General features: G+C 47.4%; 3 protein-coding genes across 4 annotated transcripts in view; 2 read left to right on the forward strand and 1 right to left on the reverse strand.

The window, feature by feature from the left end:
* The window catches only part of LOC119458432 (sorting nexin-6), a 160,894-nt gene that overhangs the window by 99,359 nt on the left and 44,658 nt on the right, over nt 1-16,877 (forward strand). The gene's annotated exons all lie outside the window — the stretch shown is intronic.
* The window catches only part of LOC119458434 (ADP-ribosylation factor-like protein 2), a 139,045-nt gene that overhangs the window by 51,047 nt on the left and 71,121 nt on the right, over nt 1-16,877 (reverse strand). The window lies entirely within an intron of this gene.
* Nucleotides 1-16,877, forward strand: part of LOC119458437 (general transcription and DNA repair factor IIH helicase subunit XPD-like) — a 185,702-nt gene that overhangs the window by 34,665 nt on the left and 134,160 nt on the right. Inside the window, exons 12-16 of one of the 2 annotated variants that reach the window (XM_037720273.2) lie at nt 3,208-3,231; nt 3,313-3,455; nt 6,925-7,069; nt 7,760-7,899; nt 16,704-16,805. The exons of the other annotated variant lie outside the window; for it this stretch is intronic. Coding sequence (XP_037576201.1) covers nt 3,208-3,231; nt 3,313-3,455; nt 6,925-7,069; nt 7,760-7,899; nt 16,704-16,805 — 554 coding nt within the window. The remainder of the gene's footprint in view (nt 1-3,207; nt 3,232-3,312; nt 3,456-6,924; nt 7,070-7,759; nt 7,900-16,703; nt 16,806-16,877) is intronic. 2 annotated transcript variants of the gene reach the window in all.

The raw sequence follows: 16,877 nt of genomic DNA on the forward strand, positions 1-16,877 counted from the left end.
ACGTGCTAGAAGGAAGGGCTGTGTTATGACGAATGAATACCTCACAACATTGTGGTTACTCGCTGCCATGATGCTCGGATCTGGGTCCTGCATGAAACAAAGCACTTCGTTGTTGCTAGGGCTAGGGGAAGGCACTTCCAGTAAGTCCGGCGAAAAACTTAAAAGAAAAAAAATAGTTCGTAGGGGATTCCCTGGCATCAACATCCGAATTGGCCTCACTATAAAGTGCAGTTTGATATTGTCGGCCAACATCTCCTCCCTGTGCCCTTAACTTGTTAGCCATTTCGACTTAAGAGGAAGCTTTAGCTCGGGCCTAACTCCGATGCCGCCTATTCAGGGACTGTCAAAGAGCGATTTTCCAGACGCCCGATTTTTCGGACATGCCCGATAATTCGAACGCCTTCGCGGTACCGCCACGTAGCCCATAGAGTCAATGTATAAGAACGTCTAAAATTTCGGATGCAAAAAACCTTCGCCGTCCGATTTTCCGTAATTTTCGCCATGACCGCAGGACTGAAACGGCATTAATTGAAGCCGCCACCGCCACCATTTTGCTTATCTCGCCTCCTCGAACTGGCGCTATCTTACGCAGATCCGCTGACAGACGTAGCCCCCACCACGGCACGCTGGGCCGTGGTGGGGGCTACCTCGACGTTCGCTACCAAGTTTCTTTCTATTCGATGCTGTGTTTTTCATTGAAAGAGTTCGCCGCTGTTAGCAATGGCGCTGACTTCGCCTTTGTAATCCTCGCCATTGTCTTAAAAATCACGACGCATTGCATAATGCCGGTTCCTGAAAGTCAGCTTTGCCTCAGTACAGCAGTGTTACACAGTGAAGCCTACGTGAAGTATTGTAGTGAAGCATACCAAGAGTGGGAAGGGGCAGTTGTCACAGGACATCGTATGTATTCCGGCGGGTGCACGTGTGTGCACCCGCCGGAATAGATCTAATCGAAGTACGAGCACCGATACGCCTAATATGTGTACTGGCAGGCTTTCAGCGCTATTTCGGACGTACCTGTGGCGGTTTGAGCCCTTGGGGGCCGTAAAAGGCATGCATCTGTTTTTTCGGACTGCTAGATTTTTTGGACGTTTTCGCGGCCCCTAGGCAGTAAAAAAAAAATTGGACGTTGACTGTACATGTAAAACGCATAAACGCTTTTCTGAGATATCCACTGGGCCGATTTTAATGAAATGTATTGCGTTTGAGGGAGAAAGTTAAATTCTATTGACTGTTGGAAACAGAATTTTGATTTAAAGCCTGAATTTTTTAAAAGTAATTTTCAAAAATTGGTAAGTTTGAAAAAAATATATATAGAAGCACGAAGTTGACAAATTTGTAGCTCTACACCAAGAACAGATATCACAGTTCTGTAAATTGCATCCGTTAGAGCATCCAAGTGGACAAATTTGAAATATCAAGTAATATCTTATGTAAATTCGTTACATTGTTTACAAGGGGTTTGCAAAAGTCCTACTCGCATATTAGTCGTCTATTTAGGAGCCATGTATAATACATCAATTTTGTCCGCGTTGGATGTACTATGAGATGCAATTTACAGAATTGGGATATCGTTTTTCATTGCTGAGGTACAGAGCTGTAAACTTGATAGTTTAGATTTGTAAAAATTTGCGATCTTCAACAATTTTTATAAAACATTGATAGCCTAAATTGAAAATTCGCTGCCGACTGTCACTAGATTTTAACTGTTTCTTTTAAATGCAAGAAACCTCATCAAACTTGGTGCAGTGGTTGCGGAGAAAAAAGATTTCTTCTTTCCCGTGTATTTAGATAATAGGCACCGAGCTAAAGCTTCCTCATAAACGACTAATTGTAAGAGATGCCAGCAAATCTTCACATTCCTTGAAAAGGTGGGAAAATCTGCAATGTAAAGAATATAAAGCTGCATATTATTCAGCCTTAAAATACTGTTGGTGTGTTGCAGTCGCAGAAATAAGTATGAGTCACATGTACGGGGTGTTCTTTTTTTATCGTTAACAAAATTTTTTAAAAATCACTGGTGGCATGTAGCACAATTCTGCTTCTTGAGGTAGAATACTGTCAAAGGCGGACATTATTTGGTTTAGAAATTAAAATTAATATTTGTAAATTATTGATTTTGGCCAATTAACTTGTAACTAATTACGCTACAGAACATATTGCTATTTATGAATTGTAGCTGGTGAATTCAAAACTTATATCCTCTTGGATCAAAATCTGTGAATGACAGTAGTGTCGAGATATGCTTTCCGAAAGTATGCGACAAGATGTATTGGTGGTCCAGTAACTTTCGAGCTTCTGTGCCAAAAAAGCTGTTTTGTTGAAGTAAGGGGAACAGCAGTGTTTTTTTTTTTTCGGGAATTTCGATTGCAGATATATCAAAACTGGTGCTAGTTACAAAATTTGTTCCAAGTCTTGTGAAATCACTGGCTTCAATTTGCAGCAGCCCTTACCGCCTGTGAAGGCTGCCTAAATGTGCTTCCAGGTGAAAGAGAGAGATTTGTTATAAGAGAAAATATCAGAGGCAGGAGTTCCGAGAAAGGTGTGCAAATCTGCAAGCGTGCCGTGTTCAGGTGATCTAGGTGTAATTGCAGGACGCTGATTGTGGGAAGGAGGTAATTCATGTGCATGTTTTCATCCCTTTGTACACTGTAGTTTCACCTAAATTTGAGTGCTCAAAGCAGCAGCATCTGTTATAGCTTGTTTAGTCAAAAATGAAACTGGTTACATGTGATTGGTTGCTGAATAAAGTAATTGAATTGCAGTGAGCATTACCGAGTGAATAAAGCAATTGTCAAATTACATTATTACCGGAAAACATAATTCATTACAAGTAAATAATTGCATATCTTTCGTTAAGTACAAGTTTGGAATCATGCTCATATGAAACTTCTGAGGGTGACCAACTGCGGTAGCTTTGTGGCTATGGTGTCATACTGCTTTAGCTCGAGGCGATAGGTTCTATCCCCGCTGCGGCAGCTGCATATCGATCGGGGCAGAATGCAAGAACACCCATGTTCTTAGATTTAGGCACACGTTAAAAAACCCCACGTGGTCAGATTTTATACCAGTCTTCCCCACTACAGCGTGCCTCATAATCTGATCATAGTTTTGGCTTTTCGAACCACAGAAATTAAATCAAAAAAAAATTTTTTGCTCTTTTAGGGTGTATGCGTGTGATGAACACTGTGTTTCTCTCTTTTTCAGTTCTCCCCGACGAGGTGCTGCAAGGTAAGGGGTCTCTGGTGGCTCTCTTGTTCCATGTGAGGCCAGCGTGAGTGACGGAGAGGCGTGCTTCCTTCCTCGGGGCAGAGGCGGTTCCGGGCAACATCCGTCTGGCAGAGCACTTTGTGGCCTTCCTGCGGCGCCTGCTGGAGTACGTCAAGATGCGGCTGCGGGCGCAGCACATGGTGCAGGAGAGCCCCGCCGCCTTCCTCAAGGACATCCTGCAGAAGGTGAGCAACCGCCGCATCGAAATGTGCAAATACGAAGACATAGGGCCAGTGTTTAGAGGAAGGAGCAGACTTCCAGAGGAGGCAGGGCACATAATGCAGGGCACATAACGCAGGTAACTTCTGGTCCGTAAGACATTAGTCTTACGGACCAGAAGTTACCAGGGGTGGCATATAATTGGGGGTCAACAGAAAGTTCAATAGAGGAACAGAATTGTTTTCATGGTTGGCAGCCCAACGTAAGACAGGTGCTGTCAGGGAAGCTTCTTTACTGCTGTGGGCTTGATTTCTCTGTTGACGAGTGCTCGAGGAAAGACAAAAGTGCGACATTATTTCCAGTGCATACTGTTTGAGTGCCTTGGGGATGGGGGAGAGGCCCTGTGCCAGGAATGAAGTGGAATGAACAGTGTTGCTTTGTTTTGTTTGCCAAGATTCCTCTAAAAGCTCGCAAGATTTCTAAGCAGCATGCGCTAATTAATTTGTGATGAGAACGCTACGAAGGACATCTAATGATGTGCATATACATGTTTTTTTAAATCTTGTCACATTTGCTCGTGTTCATGGCACGGTGCCCCCTTGTGTACCTTTTGAAAATTTGATTACCGTATTTATTCGAATCTAGGCCGATAGTTTTTTTCAAATAATCACATACGAAACTCCAGGGTCGGCTTAGATTCGAGGATTTTAAAAAACGCGCTAGTTTTTAACTGAAACTGATAAATATGGTGCATAGTTAGCGCCATCTAGAAAGTCAGTATCTCAGCCGCTATTAGCCGCGCCAGTAGCCAACTGAAGTACACGAGCGACGTCGCCATTTTGACCTGCGTCGTATCGGTAGTATCGGTATGGTGCAGCATCGGCGCGCGGTGTGGCGTTATCGTAATGGCACCAAATGGGCGATGCCACTATAGTGCCGCTTTCTAAACGAATACTGTATTTACTCGAATCTAACGCGCACTTTCAACACGACCCTAAATCTGCGTCGGCATTTCAAAATGGCCGCCTCGCACGCGCGTCGTGCCTAGCTACCGTAGCATGCGGAAGCTTCCTCCGTGTGCTGCAGTACACGTGCTTAGGCAATAGTCTACCGTCTGTCTTCACGTTCTCAGCGTCTGCTCTATCTATCAGCATGAAGTACCGAGTTCATCATGATGCCGCATTTAAAAGGAAAGTGATCATCTGCGCGGAGACGGACGGAAATCGGGCCGCATCACGGGCGTTCGGAGAATCCGAAACTTGCGAGCGGGACTGGCGCAAACAGAAGGAGAGGATTTTCGCCAGCAAAGCAATACGGAACGGTTTCAGTGGACCGAAGCAGGACGTAATCTGCGACGATCCACTCCGGCGATACGATCAGGCTTGGCCCTATCTTGAAAGCAATCTGCGACTGGTAAAGTCCGCCGCGCGCCGTGTTTTCGCCGCGTTGAAGCGAGAGGCATGCTAGCACGAAGGCGCGCTTCGTCTCCAGCGTTTTGACAGTTCGTTTCCGCGGTCAACGAGCGAGGTGTGTTCATGTTTGCTAGAGCGCGCGTGACACCGTGCTTGTTAATAGCGGTCTACTAATTTGCTACCGCATTCGATGCATCGCCTTTCGGGCGAAACTGCGACTTTTTTTATTCATCGCAACATCAGTGCATCGGGAGGAAATCTATTTTTCCAAATTTTTCCTCGCGGAAAACGGGTGCGCGTTACAATCGAGGAAGCGTGAGAATCGAGTAAATGCGGTAGTTGTGCTAGCCGTAGAGGCATCGTCAAACGTTCAAACCGGGCGGAACTTTGGCATCGGTCTGTCGTTGGAGGGGGCCACGGGAGATGGTTTTTGCGTGCGCCGCAACGTGCGCTCCTTCCAAAAATGCAGCATCTCTAATGCGCTGGATGGTACTGAATATAGCGCACTGTTTGAAGATGTCAGCAGTAAGGAAGATAGCGACGAGGCTAGCAGCGATGGTGACATAGAATGAGCTCGGCATGTTCAAATTTAATAAATGGTGTTTCATTTTGCGAATGCTGTCCTCGCTTTTTCGTTCGGCCTACATTCAAGGTAAGTTTTTTTTTTTTTTTCGGACTTCGAACTTTTGGGGGGTCGGCTTAGAATCGGAGTCGGCCTAGATTTGAGTAAATACGGTAGCTTAACAAATTGCTTTGTGGGAAAGATAGCTTTACAATTATGTTTTACAGTCACGTGCTATCATGAACCTAGGTATCATAAACCATTGCATGATGCAGACAGAGATGCGAATACATGCTGATATAATGTGGGTGTACAGTCGGTGTCAAAGTTTATGGATTGCGGGAACTGAAAAAGAAAGCTGAATATTTCCACAGCTTCATACAGTAAAGCCCGTTAATTCAATCCTTGTTAATTCGGGACATCGTATAATTTGCGCTCGTTCTTATGTCCCGGCAGGCATATGCATTATTTAATGTTCGCAAACTCTCGTTAATTTGGACGTATTCAGCCACACACTGGTTAATTGAGACAAGCTTCAGACCACGGCGACCATGGAGCGTCGAAAATGTGCGATGCAAAACAGCAAATATGGCGGTAGTGTTCAACCAAAACGAAGCAGCAGAATCAACATCGCCATAGTGATCAGCAGAAATTATATGGGAACGACAGGAACGAACTTGCGAATTAATGCTTCGTGCCTATTTGTACCTTTATAGCCTTTATTGTGTTTATTGCTGCACGCCCCACCGTGTTGGCCGTGTGCGTTCTGAACTGCTAGTCGCCGTTCATGATTCCATCTGTAGCAGCTGTGGTTTCGTCCTCAGTGGTTGTGGCAAACAGTAGCTTCATTTTGACTCGGTGCAATGCACGCCCAATATCAAACATGGCGGGAGGTGTTAAGGATGGCGAGTGATCTTACCGTCGCGCGCAAACTGGCATCCAACCTGCCGGCTACACTGTGAGGCTGTTGCCAAACAGCTCACTGGCGAAAGAATGGTGCAGTAGTAAAAGCGTGTCTTGGATGTAGACCGCTTTGCATCGTCTTGCACCGCGGCCGGAAGTTGCGAGGCCTTCACCGCTGCGAGTGCCAATCAGTCACGAGATGACGAGAACTGCAGCTTCTGCACTGCTATTGTGCAACATAGAAACTGGATTTACTGATTCCATCAGTAAATAGAAAGGCATGTTGATTTATTAAGCATTTGTTTATTGTTTTCTTGATAACCTTGATGGTTCGACATTCCGACACTTCTTTTCAGTCCGGTGAAATCCGAATTAACAAGGTTTTACTTTTGGATTTTGCAGGCTGTACTAGTACACGCAAGCAACATAGTGTTTTATGGTTCGACTGGATATGGTCGCAAACTTCTCAGAAATCCTACATTTTCTGTGATCATGTGGTCCGTAAGCCTTTGATGCCGACTGCACGTGTGCGCTTAACTGACTGCCTCTATTTTGCACTAAGTCTTACGATGACAGGGATCGCCGACTTGCTTGAACTTGGCGCTCTTGTGACCCCAGGTGTGCCTGGAGCGCAAGCCCCTGAAGTTTTCAGCGGAGCGCTTGCGGTCTCTGCTGCGAACCCTCGAAGTGCCCGACCCCACCAACTTCAGCCCCCTGGTGCGCCTCTGCCACTTCGCCAGCCTCGTCAGCACTTACACCAAGGGTGCGTGTTCCCACATCTCGGTGCAGCCTGACGCTCCTGCACTTGTATTCAGATGAGCAGAAGCCAGGCCGCATGACAATGCACGTTTTGAGCCACTTGGGCTTGACCTGCATCAGCGAGCATTTGTGCATCAACGATTCACGCAACGCTTCGCATTATGTAGACGTCAACTACAGCTGAGTCTACCAAATTTTTGAGCGACCTGGGTCGAACGTTTTCCCGATTAGTATGTTTTTTTTCTCATGTTTTTTTGCAACACCATTCATTTCCAGCGAAGCGGGCAAACGGGTTACAATTGGCTACCCGTTTACCCTGATTCATGCTGGCCTAGGCAGGTCACGTATTGCCACGTCAGGTGATGACGTCATTTTAATTGGCACAGAAATCTGCAGGAGACCTCAACAAAAATCATTTCAGTGCCAAAAAGTTTCACTTTGACACTCTGGTCGCCTGACAGATTTTTTACGAGGTGCAAAATTTCACTGAGGTCGGTTGTGCTGCAATTCTGCAGCACATTCACTGTCCCAACACCCACAGATCTTTCCAGGCTCTTCAGCCAGAGGAGACTTGACAGTTCTGTGACATGTTAATGTGGCTGTGCTCTAACAAAGAGAAATTGCCAGTGCACGTGTCTACCCCTGGAGTATGCTGTGTGCAATAGTGGCTAAGACCATTGCTTTGGTGGTGCAGGCTTTACGGTGATTGTCGAGCCATACGACGAGCGGAGTCCCGGTGTGCCCAACCCTGTGATAAACCTGTCCTGCATGGACGCATCGCTTTCCATCAAGCCAGTCTTCAACCGTTTTCAGTCGGTCATCATCACGTCGGGGGTGAGTTTTGGCAAAGTGGTGCTGGAAAGTTCAGCATTATTTGGCTGTATGCGGTGGTTATATGTCCAGCTGTGAACACAGAACAGAGCAAGTCAACTGATCTGCATCTGTACAAATGACGACAGTAACAGGTTTACATGTAACAGGATTAGTAGGAGTAACCTGGCGTTGGAGCGGTGAAATTGCGTTGTGCAGCACTGCTGCTGTTGACAGTCTGATAGCAAGAGTACCAGGCCATTCTTATGCATCTCATTTGAAGACAGTTGCAGCTTTATAATACAGTCGAACCCATGTATAACAAAGTCAATAAATCCACGAGAAGTGGCCGTTGTATCAGTACAGTGGAAACTCGATGATACGATCACGGCTAATACGAATTTCCGGATGATACAAATTTTTCTGATGTCCCGGCCGAGCCCCATTACTTTGCAACGTGCTAGAGAACGGTTGTTACGAATCGATTTTTGACCCGCGTCGGTTGATACGGATAAACGCCGCCCCACCGACGGCCGCGAAAGAGAACAGAGAACAGCGCGCAGTCACGCGGGTTTTCCCTTTCTCTTTTGTTGCGGAGGCGCGGGCGCGGCACCGGACAGCGTGGAAGCCGCGACTGGGCGCGAAGAGTTTGAAGCGCTGGCGCTTTTGTTGCTTTTCTTTTTGTCGCTTCGCTCGCTGCGGCGGCTGCGCTTCCCCACGCGCGGCCGCCACAGCAAGCGAAGGCTTGTGCGGTCTATCCCTTCAACGGAAACTGAGGGGCATAAGCGCATACAAAGGTCAGAGCCGTGTGGAGATCGCTTTTAAGATACGGTGCGCGTGACACCACCGACAGCCGGCACAGGCGCAAAGTACAAGAACGCATTAGTTGGCAGAGTAAGAGCCGCCCCCCCCCCGCTCTCTCCCTCCCACGCTACCTTCCCGCTTTGCTCTTTTCGCGTGGGGATTGCGTCGCCAGTTAATCTTGCGCTCGGTTGCAAGATACGCTTTGGCGCCGCAGCACAGCGTCGCCCCCCCTCCCTCCCATACCCCCACGGCCTTTCGCGCAACGGAATTCGCGTTTGCTCTCCGCTGTGCGTTCGCTGTCCGTGACGGCGCGCGTACCCCGCGCGCTTTCACTCGCACATACGACACGCGGTGACGGCTTTATCGCCCTTGGACTCATGCTCCACGTCTCATGCTCCTCCTCCCATCGGTGGGCGCACCTCGTGCTCGCTACCGCCCTTGTCGGCGAGATTTTCCCGCGGAAGCCGCAATTTCGTCTCACGCGGCTGCACTGTAAGCGGTATGCGTATGCATGGAGTTCTATGGGAGGGTAAACGGGAGTCAGAAAAGGCCGCGTTGTGGCGAGTTCTGCACTCTAAACGGTTACTTTATAAGTGATCTATACTGTAAATGCTTTTTACGTATGTGTGCCTGAGTGAGTTCCCCTCCCGACTCTTTAATTTAGCTAGTTTTAATTGTGTTTCGATGATACGAATTTCGGCTAATACAGTAGAACCCCGCTGTTACGTTTTTCACGGGACCGTAAAAAAAAAACGTAAGAGCCGGGAAACGCAAGAGCCAGGAAACAAAAAAAATTGAGAAATTGGAGTAGTGTTGAACTGCACACAATATTATTTTAATTCTTACGTGCGACAAAAAGTAGTTTCGCCCGACAGCCGAAGTATCGATTGCGATGAGCTATACAAAGTAAGAATAGTATTTATCGTCTGTATAAACTTGTAAACATTCGGTTATTAACTAATTAACAAACATGGTGTCAGCGCCCACAGGCAAACATGAACACATCACACTCGATGAGCGCGGACACGCGCAGTTAAGCGCCGCTGCAGAAGCGAGCGAAGTGACCTTCGTGCTGTTGTCTATCGCTTCAACCCAAACTGAGCGCCGAGAACACGCAGCACGCACAAAGCCACGAGCCGCCGACGCACCTACACTGCATAGAATCTGCCCCCACGCAGATCGCTTTCAAGATACGGCCCGCGGGACCGCGCGCGCGCCGCCGCGCAGTATGATGCCAGAGCACAACGCTGCCCGCTACCCCCCCCCCCCCCCCCCCCTCGCTCCCTCGCCGGTGCCTCGAGCGCAACGGAAGGAGGCGCGTTTCCTCCCTGCTTTTCTTTCGCGCGCGAGACGCGGTCGTCGGCTCCCCTCGCACGCTTTCACTCGCACATGCAGCATACGGCGCGCGGCGACGTATGCTGTATGTGCGAGTGAAAGCGTGCGAGGGGAGCCGACGACTGCGTCTCGCGCGCGAAAGAAAGCATACGGCGCGCGGCGACGGCGTTATCGCCCTTGGACTTTATACGGAACATCTATGAGCCAAAACCAATTTTAGGGCCGCAACGCGTCATAGACATCTTTAGATAGCAAAAGCGGATATCAAAGGCCATACTTTTGCTGGCGGAAACCGAAAATACGTAATAAATGTCGCCCCCAGCACTTTGGGCGGCCAATGCCATCGTCAAGCAACCAAGCCAAGCGACATGAAAAGTCAAAATGGCCGCTCGGGCCGGCGCGGTGTGGCAGTTCGCAACGTATGATGCGGGAACGGTCCCACAGTTGCGACGTAACAGCGGGGTTACCAATGCATTGGGTTCTATGGGAGCTGTGCCGGGACCGGCCGAAAACGACGTAACAGCCGGGAAAACGCAGCACCCGGGAACGTAACAGCGGGGTTCTACTGTACGAATTTTTTCCGTGACCCCGGGAGATTCGTATCATCGAGATTCCACTGTAATTCGTTTTATATGGACTCGCCCTAAGTACCCTAGAGAACTAACTGCACTGAAGCTGGCGTCAGCAGTTGCAATTCATCAGCACATTGGTCAGAAAACCAGATTTCCAGTATCATTTTTGTTCCCAGTGCATTCCCGCTCCTAGCCGCAAATTTTCGTAGAAAAGTCCATCTAAAGAACGAAACTTGGCATCATATAGCTCTTTGAAAACGGCGCCTGGTTCCGGTCACTTGTAATTTCGAAACTAAGTGCAGCCGCCATTTTTTATGCACGAGCTTGTGATATAGTTTACTTCCAGCGGGGCATGATTGTGTTCTGCACAAGCGAGCGAAGTGTTCTAGTTGGCCGGAAGCATAAGCTTCGAAAGCTACTGTTGCATGCTACCATTCTGCATCTAACCACATCATGGTCTCTGCATTACAACTGCGCGTCAGCCAGACAAGAGCCGTAAAATTATGTTGTAAAAAATGTTATGTTGTAAAAAAAATTGGATCTTCGAAAGGTAGAATGATATTCATCATTGCGAACCGTTATCAGCAATTCGCAATCCGTAAACGAAGAGCCGCTGAACCGTGATCTCCTGATAACAGCGTAGTAACCGCTGATCCTTTGCAACATTGCGTGGCGGGAGCATGTGGTGCAGCGTTCTCGCCAACTCAGGCCGCACGAATATCGACAGCGATGACAGGAACGCTTGAGTGGTCGTTGTTCCCCTGATGGAAGGACATAGATGGTTGTTCCAAATCATTAAAATAGGTGCAATGCATGTGGTGCCGCAGGACTGCTAGATGGACAGTTGTGCAAAAATGAGAGTGTTGCCATCGTGGCACTCAATATAGACCTACACCACGGCGCTACGTCACGAAAATGCGGTGGTGCTGTCCTCGGAATTTAGTTTCGCTTGGTAGGCACTTCGCCGCCAAGCCGCCGCCCGTGTCGCGCCTACCACAGCAGCCGCTGGGTTTCGCGGGTGGTTGTGCGGTTCCATCTGTGAGGTCTTATTCTATGATTTTACAATGAAAGAAACGCAGTATGTGGTTGAGCTGAGTTGCGTCGAAATACGCAAGAGACTAAAGTTTTCATAGGTTTCCTGTTGATGAAAATAGTTGCAAGCAATGGGCCGCCGCGGTAAAAAGCAAAAGTTGGATTATGATACCAGATCATCCATCATGCACAAAACATTTCGTAACCATTAAGCTTCTCTTTTATTTTGATTGGCGTGCATTAGCCGATCTTAGGATCGTTACGATCTTAGGATCATATACGATCTTAGGATCCTTATTAGCGTGCCATTATAATTGCTTGCCACACTGTCGGAAAGCTAGATTAGGATTAGCCTTGAATGTAGGTCGAGCGAGCAGATGCCCCACAAAACACGTCACATGCGAATTTGTTTTCATCTCAAAGAATTGAGCCACCAGCAGTGTAAATATCCTATCACACGTTCACATACGCAGGCAGCAGGGTCACAGCTGCATTTATTGCAGTGTGGAAGTCATAAATGCGCCTAAACGTGTCAGTTAAATTTCGAGCGCGAAACAAAATGTACAGTGTTAGTACAGAGTTGGAGCGATCGGACGGCCGCGTACAACAGCTAGCTCACATTGCGCGGGCCTACACAAGCGGCGTCGCCGTAGGGCCGGTACCTTGCCGGTCCCATCACCGAGGCGATCGCTTCTATCGCTGCTCACGGCGACGTAGAAATCGGCTACAGTTTGTTTTTAACATAAGATAGTTCCTAAAAGAAAAGCTATCTCGAATTCGCGCGTGTTTCGTAAAGCAGCGCCCAGTACTAAACCACTGGCGCGATCCGGAGCAACGACCCGACGGCATTTCGTCTCGCAGACGGAAACCGAAGCACCGGCCGTCTCAGCGAGGCGGCTCGGCTGGCTTGCAAGTACTAAGTTTCGTTTGTTATTCGCACCAACGACACCGACAAAACCGATTCATTTAAGCCCACATTAATCGTGTTGTCGAAAATAAGCGCACAATGATGAGCAGCAGGCCAGGCCGCAAGCGCTGTCGGCCATCACTGCGGCGGTCAACGAGCTAGGCCTAGCGTCTCGTTCGGCCGTATCGCGATGGGGGCGAGATGCAAGAACGTACATTGGGTGCACATTAAAGAGTCTCACGTAGTCAAACTTAATCCGGCGGCCCCATTACTGTGTGCTTCATAATGAAAACGTGGTTTTAGCTCCCCCACCCCATTAAAAAAAATGCGCCATCCGCGCGGGGGCGGAGCCAAACGTTGGGCGGAGCCTACGCGACGTCGCTATAGGGCCTAAAATGTATCGACGGTGCCTACCGCTGTTTACAAACATGGTGTAGGTCTATAGCACCAGTGCGCGCGCCAGTGCACACCCCGCGCCTCACTGTTTATGCTGTACGCCTCTTCCCTGGAGGCATGCCTTGAAAGCGAATTGCTTTCTGCACGCGGCAGTCACTCGCTCGCTCATCTCAAAGGCTATATCATTGTCGCGGTTGGACTGGAATGGGGCGTGCGTTGCCGTGCGCCAAGTTTGGTTGTGCTTCCATGCTTTGTTACTTCGCATGCGCCCTCTTTTTACCTTGACCAGATTCGAAGTGTTCTTTCTAACAGTATGGCGATTTAAAAAACGTTCATTGTATCTGGAAGCAGTTTCAAAAGGCAGGGTTGAAAAATCGTAAATGCGCTGAAATGTGTTTGATAGATTGTTATATCTGGGATCTTTATAAGTTTGTTTGATTAATTATTTTTTTATCTGATGGATGGCCGCCATATGAACATGAGATGAAAAAATTGTGATACAGATTAATGATTTGCTGGAACACTGTTGTAGATATCTGCCAACCTGCCCATGCTGCAAACAGGAACAGTCCCTCACTTTCAGTAGTTGCCTATTTTTGCATGTCAGTGCTGCGTAATGAAAGTCACTTGCACTGATCTTTTTCTATTCCCACTGTACCTTTGTGAAAAACAGCACAGTGTGAACCATTCTGTAAAGTGGGGGGAGGACGTGTAAAGGAAGCAGGCTTGAACGATTCCTTCGGCTCTGAACACCTTCTTTTGTGACAGCAGCAATCTTTCACAGTAGAGACTGCCATCTTGCTCTTGCCTGGTTGCACATACAGCATACGGTGCGCGGTGACAGCGTTATCGCCCTTGGACTTACTGCGGTAAACTAGCATGAAAAAGACGTGGACGAGCAAGAAACAATGAACACGGGCGCTGTTTGTCGTTTCTTGCTCGTCCACGTCTTTTTTACGCTAATGTTTTCGTAAGATGGAACCACACCAACTGGCCTAGCTCACTCAGTTTTGATGTTTATACGGAAAATCTATGCGCCAAAACCAATTTTAGCGCCTGATCGCGTCATAGACACCATTCTTAGATAGCAAATACGGATCTCAAAGGCCATGCTTTCACTGGTAGAAAACCAAAATACGTCATAGGTGTCGCCCCGGGCACTTTGGGCGTCCAATCCTATCGTCAGTCAAGCCACCAAGCCAAGCGACATGAAAAGTCAACATGGCCGCTCGGGCCAGCAGTTCGCAACGCACGATGCGTGAACGGTCCCAGAGTTGCGACGCAACAGCGGAGTTACCAATGCATTGGGTCCTATGGGAGCTATGCCGGGATCGGCTGAAAACGACGTAACAGCTGGGAAAACGCAGCACCCGGGAATGTAACAGCGGGGTTCTACTGTATAATGGATGTGTAGCAAGACTACACTGAATGGTTTGGAAATGTTCGGTAAACTTGCCCAGTTAATACTGGAGAAGTCAGAGTGGCTGTTGGGAGCATTCATTATGTTTTGTGAACTTTTTTTTTCGGTATTGTTGGGAACTTGCAAAGTGATCAAGGCTAGACATTATTAACATCATTGGGATATACATTTATTTCTTTTTATTTTAGTACAATAACCCTATGCTGAATGGTTTGAATATTTTTGGTGGACTTTACCCAGTCTATATTGAAGAAATCTCAGCTGCTGTTGTAAGCATTTATTTTGGGTTGTGATCTTGATAAGTTATCAAGGCTAGACATTTTATTATAATTGTGATATACATTTATTTTTTGTAAGTGCAATAAAACGTCATTTTTGGTAAATGTAACAAAATCCTACTTTGGATGCCACTTTGAGTCCTTGAAAAACCTGTGACAGGTCCTGGAAAGTCCTGGAATATCCTTGTTTTTGCCTTGGAAACCTGTACGAACCCTGCATGGGGAAAATAAGTGTTTTTTGTAGGTTACATACAGCAGATTTTTTTTCTGAAGGAACTACTGCACTCAATATATTATGTAATACATTAACAAAAAGCAGAACGAATGCACTTTTCACGCATAAAAGTTTTATTGACGAGATATATGTCATAAAAAAGATATAAATTGGCAAAATAAAGATTGTAGGATAAAATTAAACAATGTTTGTAAAGACACGCTTGTATCTACTAAGAAAAATATGTAACGAAAATTATGATATATAAAAAATGTATTGTCGTGTAATAGGCATTAGCTCCGAAAAAAATCAAAATTTTTCATTGAACAGGTATCGCACTAAAAAATTTAACTGCAAGTACTACATTTGTGCGTGCCCGGCTATGCTTGCTGATGTTTGGGGCTTGTTTGCATCGTCGTCGCTTTCAGACTCATAGTCCGACGAAAAATCTTTCTCCTCCGACTCGCTGCTGCTCGATGCATCGATAAGATCAGCTGCAGAGGCAGCGGAATTGTGAGATCTGCTATCTCGCGAAGCGTGCGCACCGCTTCCAGAGCCGGACATTTTTACATTCTGCTTTGACAGTCGCGAAACTTTGGAGCGTATTTAAAATTCACCGCCATGTGGCAAAAGTGCAAACTGCTTAGAAAACAAAAATATAGTTCCTTCATGTCGGACAGTGCAGGGTGTCCGTGAGCGGCTCAGGAGGTCTCGAAAGCAGTATTTAAAACCATCGATAGCGGGCTAACGATGCCCCTTGGGCGCAGTACGGAAAGAGTTAAAGATTATGTATTAAATTGGAAGTAAGCATGCTTGGCGTGCACAGTAAACCTGCATCCTTTCACGAGCTGCTCTCCAAAAGGCTTCTCACCTTTCAGCCTCCGTGACTGGTTTAGAGGGGATTATCCACCTCCGTGGCCATGAATTCTACAAGGGATGTCACAAGCGAAACGATGCAGTGTCACGTACAAGATTTGCGCAATATATGGTAGAGCGCAGCTCTTAGGTTGCCCGTTCCTGCAGCGAGCGTCGGCATCGGTGTCGTCCTTGTAACCGAGCGAACGAGTGCAGCGGATGAAAGAGCGAATGCGGAGTACAGTGGGGGATGGAAAAAGCAGCGAGAGCAAAGAGAGCGCGAGGAGGAAAAATGCAAGAGGAGGGTGCAGCAGAAAAATGAGGTGGAAAGCGGAGGAGGAGGGTATGGCAAAAGCGTGAGAAGAAAAGCATAGTACCGCGCAAAGCGTACAGTGTGGTGACGATGGCTACGAGATGGCGCCAGAGTAGCGCACGTCGTCTGAACATTTTTTTCTGTACATTTGCTGTGCCATTTTTGCTGTGCTTGTGACTGGTGTTACAATTACGCTGCTGCAGTACCCTGCAGCCTTCCATGCTTCGACTCCATCGTTGTTGTTGTCCACCCAAGTTGTGCTGATATATCGGGCGCTGTGAATTGTGTGAGATACTGTGTAATGTGAGGAGGGAGTGGCAGCACCAGTGGACTTCGCGTGTAGTGAGGTTGCTGCACGAGATGGTGGGGATTCGGACTGGAGGGTGCGGTTTGTATGGTGCCGTGGCAGACGGCTTTGCGTGGAGCACAGTAATAAAGAGAGAATGTCTGCAACTGCCTTTGATCTTCAGAGTAAAAAACTTTGTGGCATTGTTGTTGCTGTGGGCAGTGACACTGTCAATGCTTTCAACATTGTTTTTTCCAACGTTCCAGCCTCGGAACAACACTTGCTCAGAGTGGCACTAATTGCACGCCTGATCAGGGATGTTAGTCATGGAAATTACTGACAGATTGCTGCAGTAGCTGCTACCGTATATTCACTTTAAAGGTATAGCAACAGGCTGAAATTTCATTGTCTTGCAGACGCTGTCCCCTGTGGAGATGTACCCAAAGATTCTTGACTTTCGGCCCGTCGTCTCTGCTTCACTCAGCATAACCTTGGCACGACCAAGCATATGCCCTCTGGTGAGCATACAATCATTTGCTGTGCAAAATAGAAAAAAAAAACTAATTTCTGGCTGTTACTGGCTGTACCGT

The sequence above is a fragment of the Dermacentor silvarum genome, chromosome 7 (genome assembly GCF_013339745.2).
Source record: "Dermacentor silvarum isolate Dsil-2018 chromosome 7, BIME_Dsil_1.4, whole genome shotgun sequence".
Classification (NCBI taxonomy): domain Eukaryota; kingdom Metazoa; phylum Arthropoda; class Arachnida; order Ixodida; family Ixodidae; genus Dermacentor; species Dermacentor silvarum.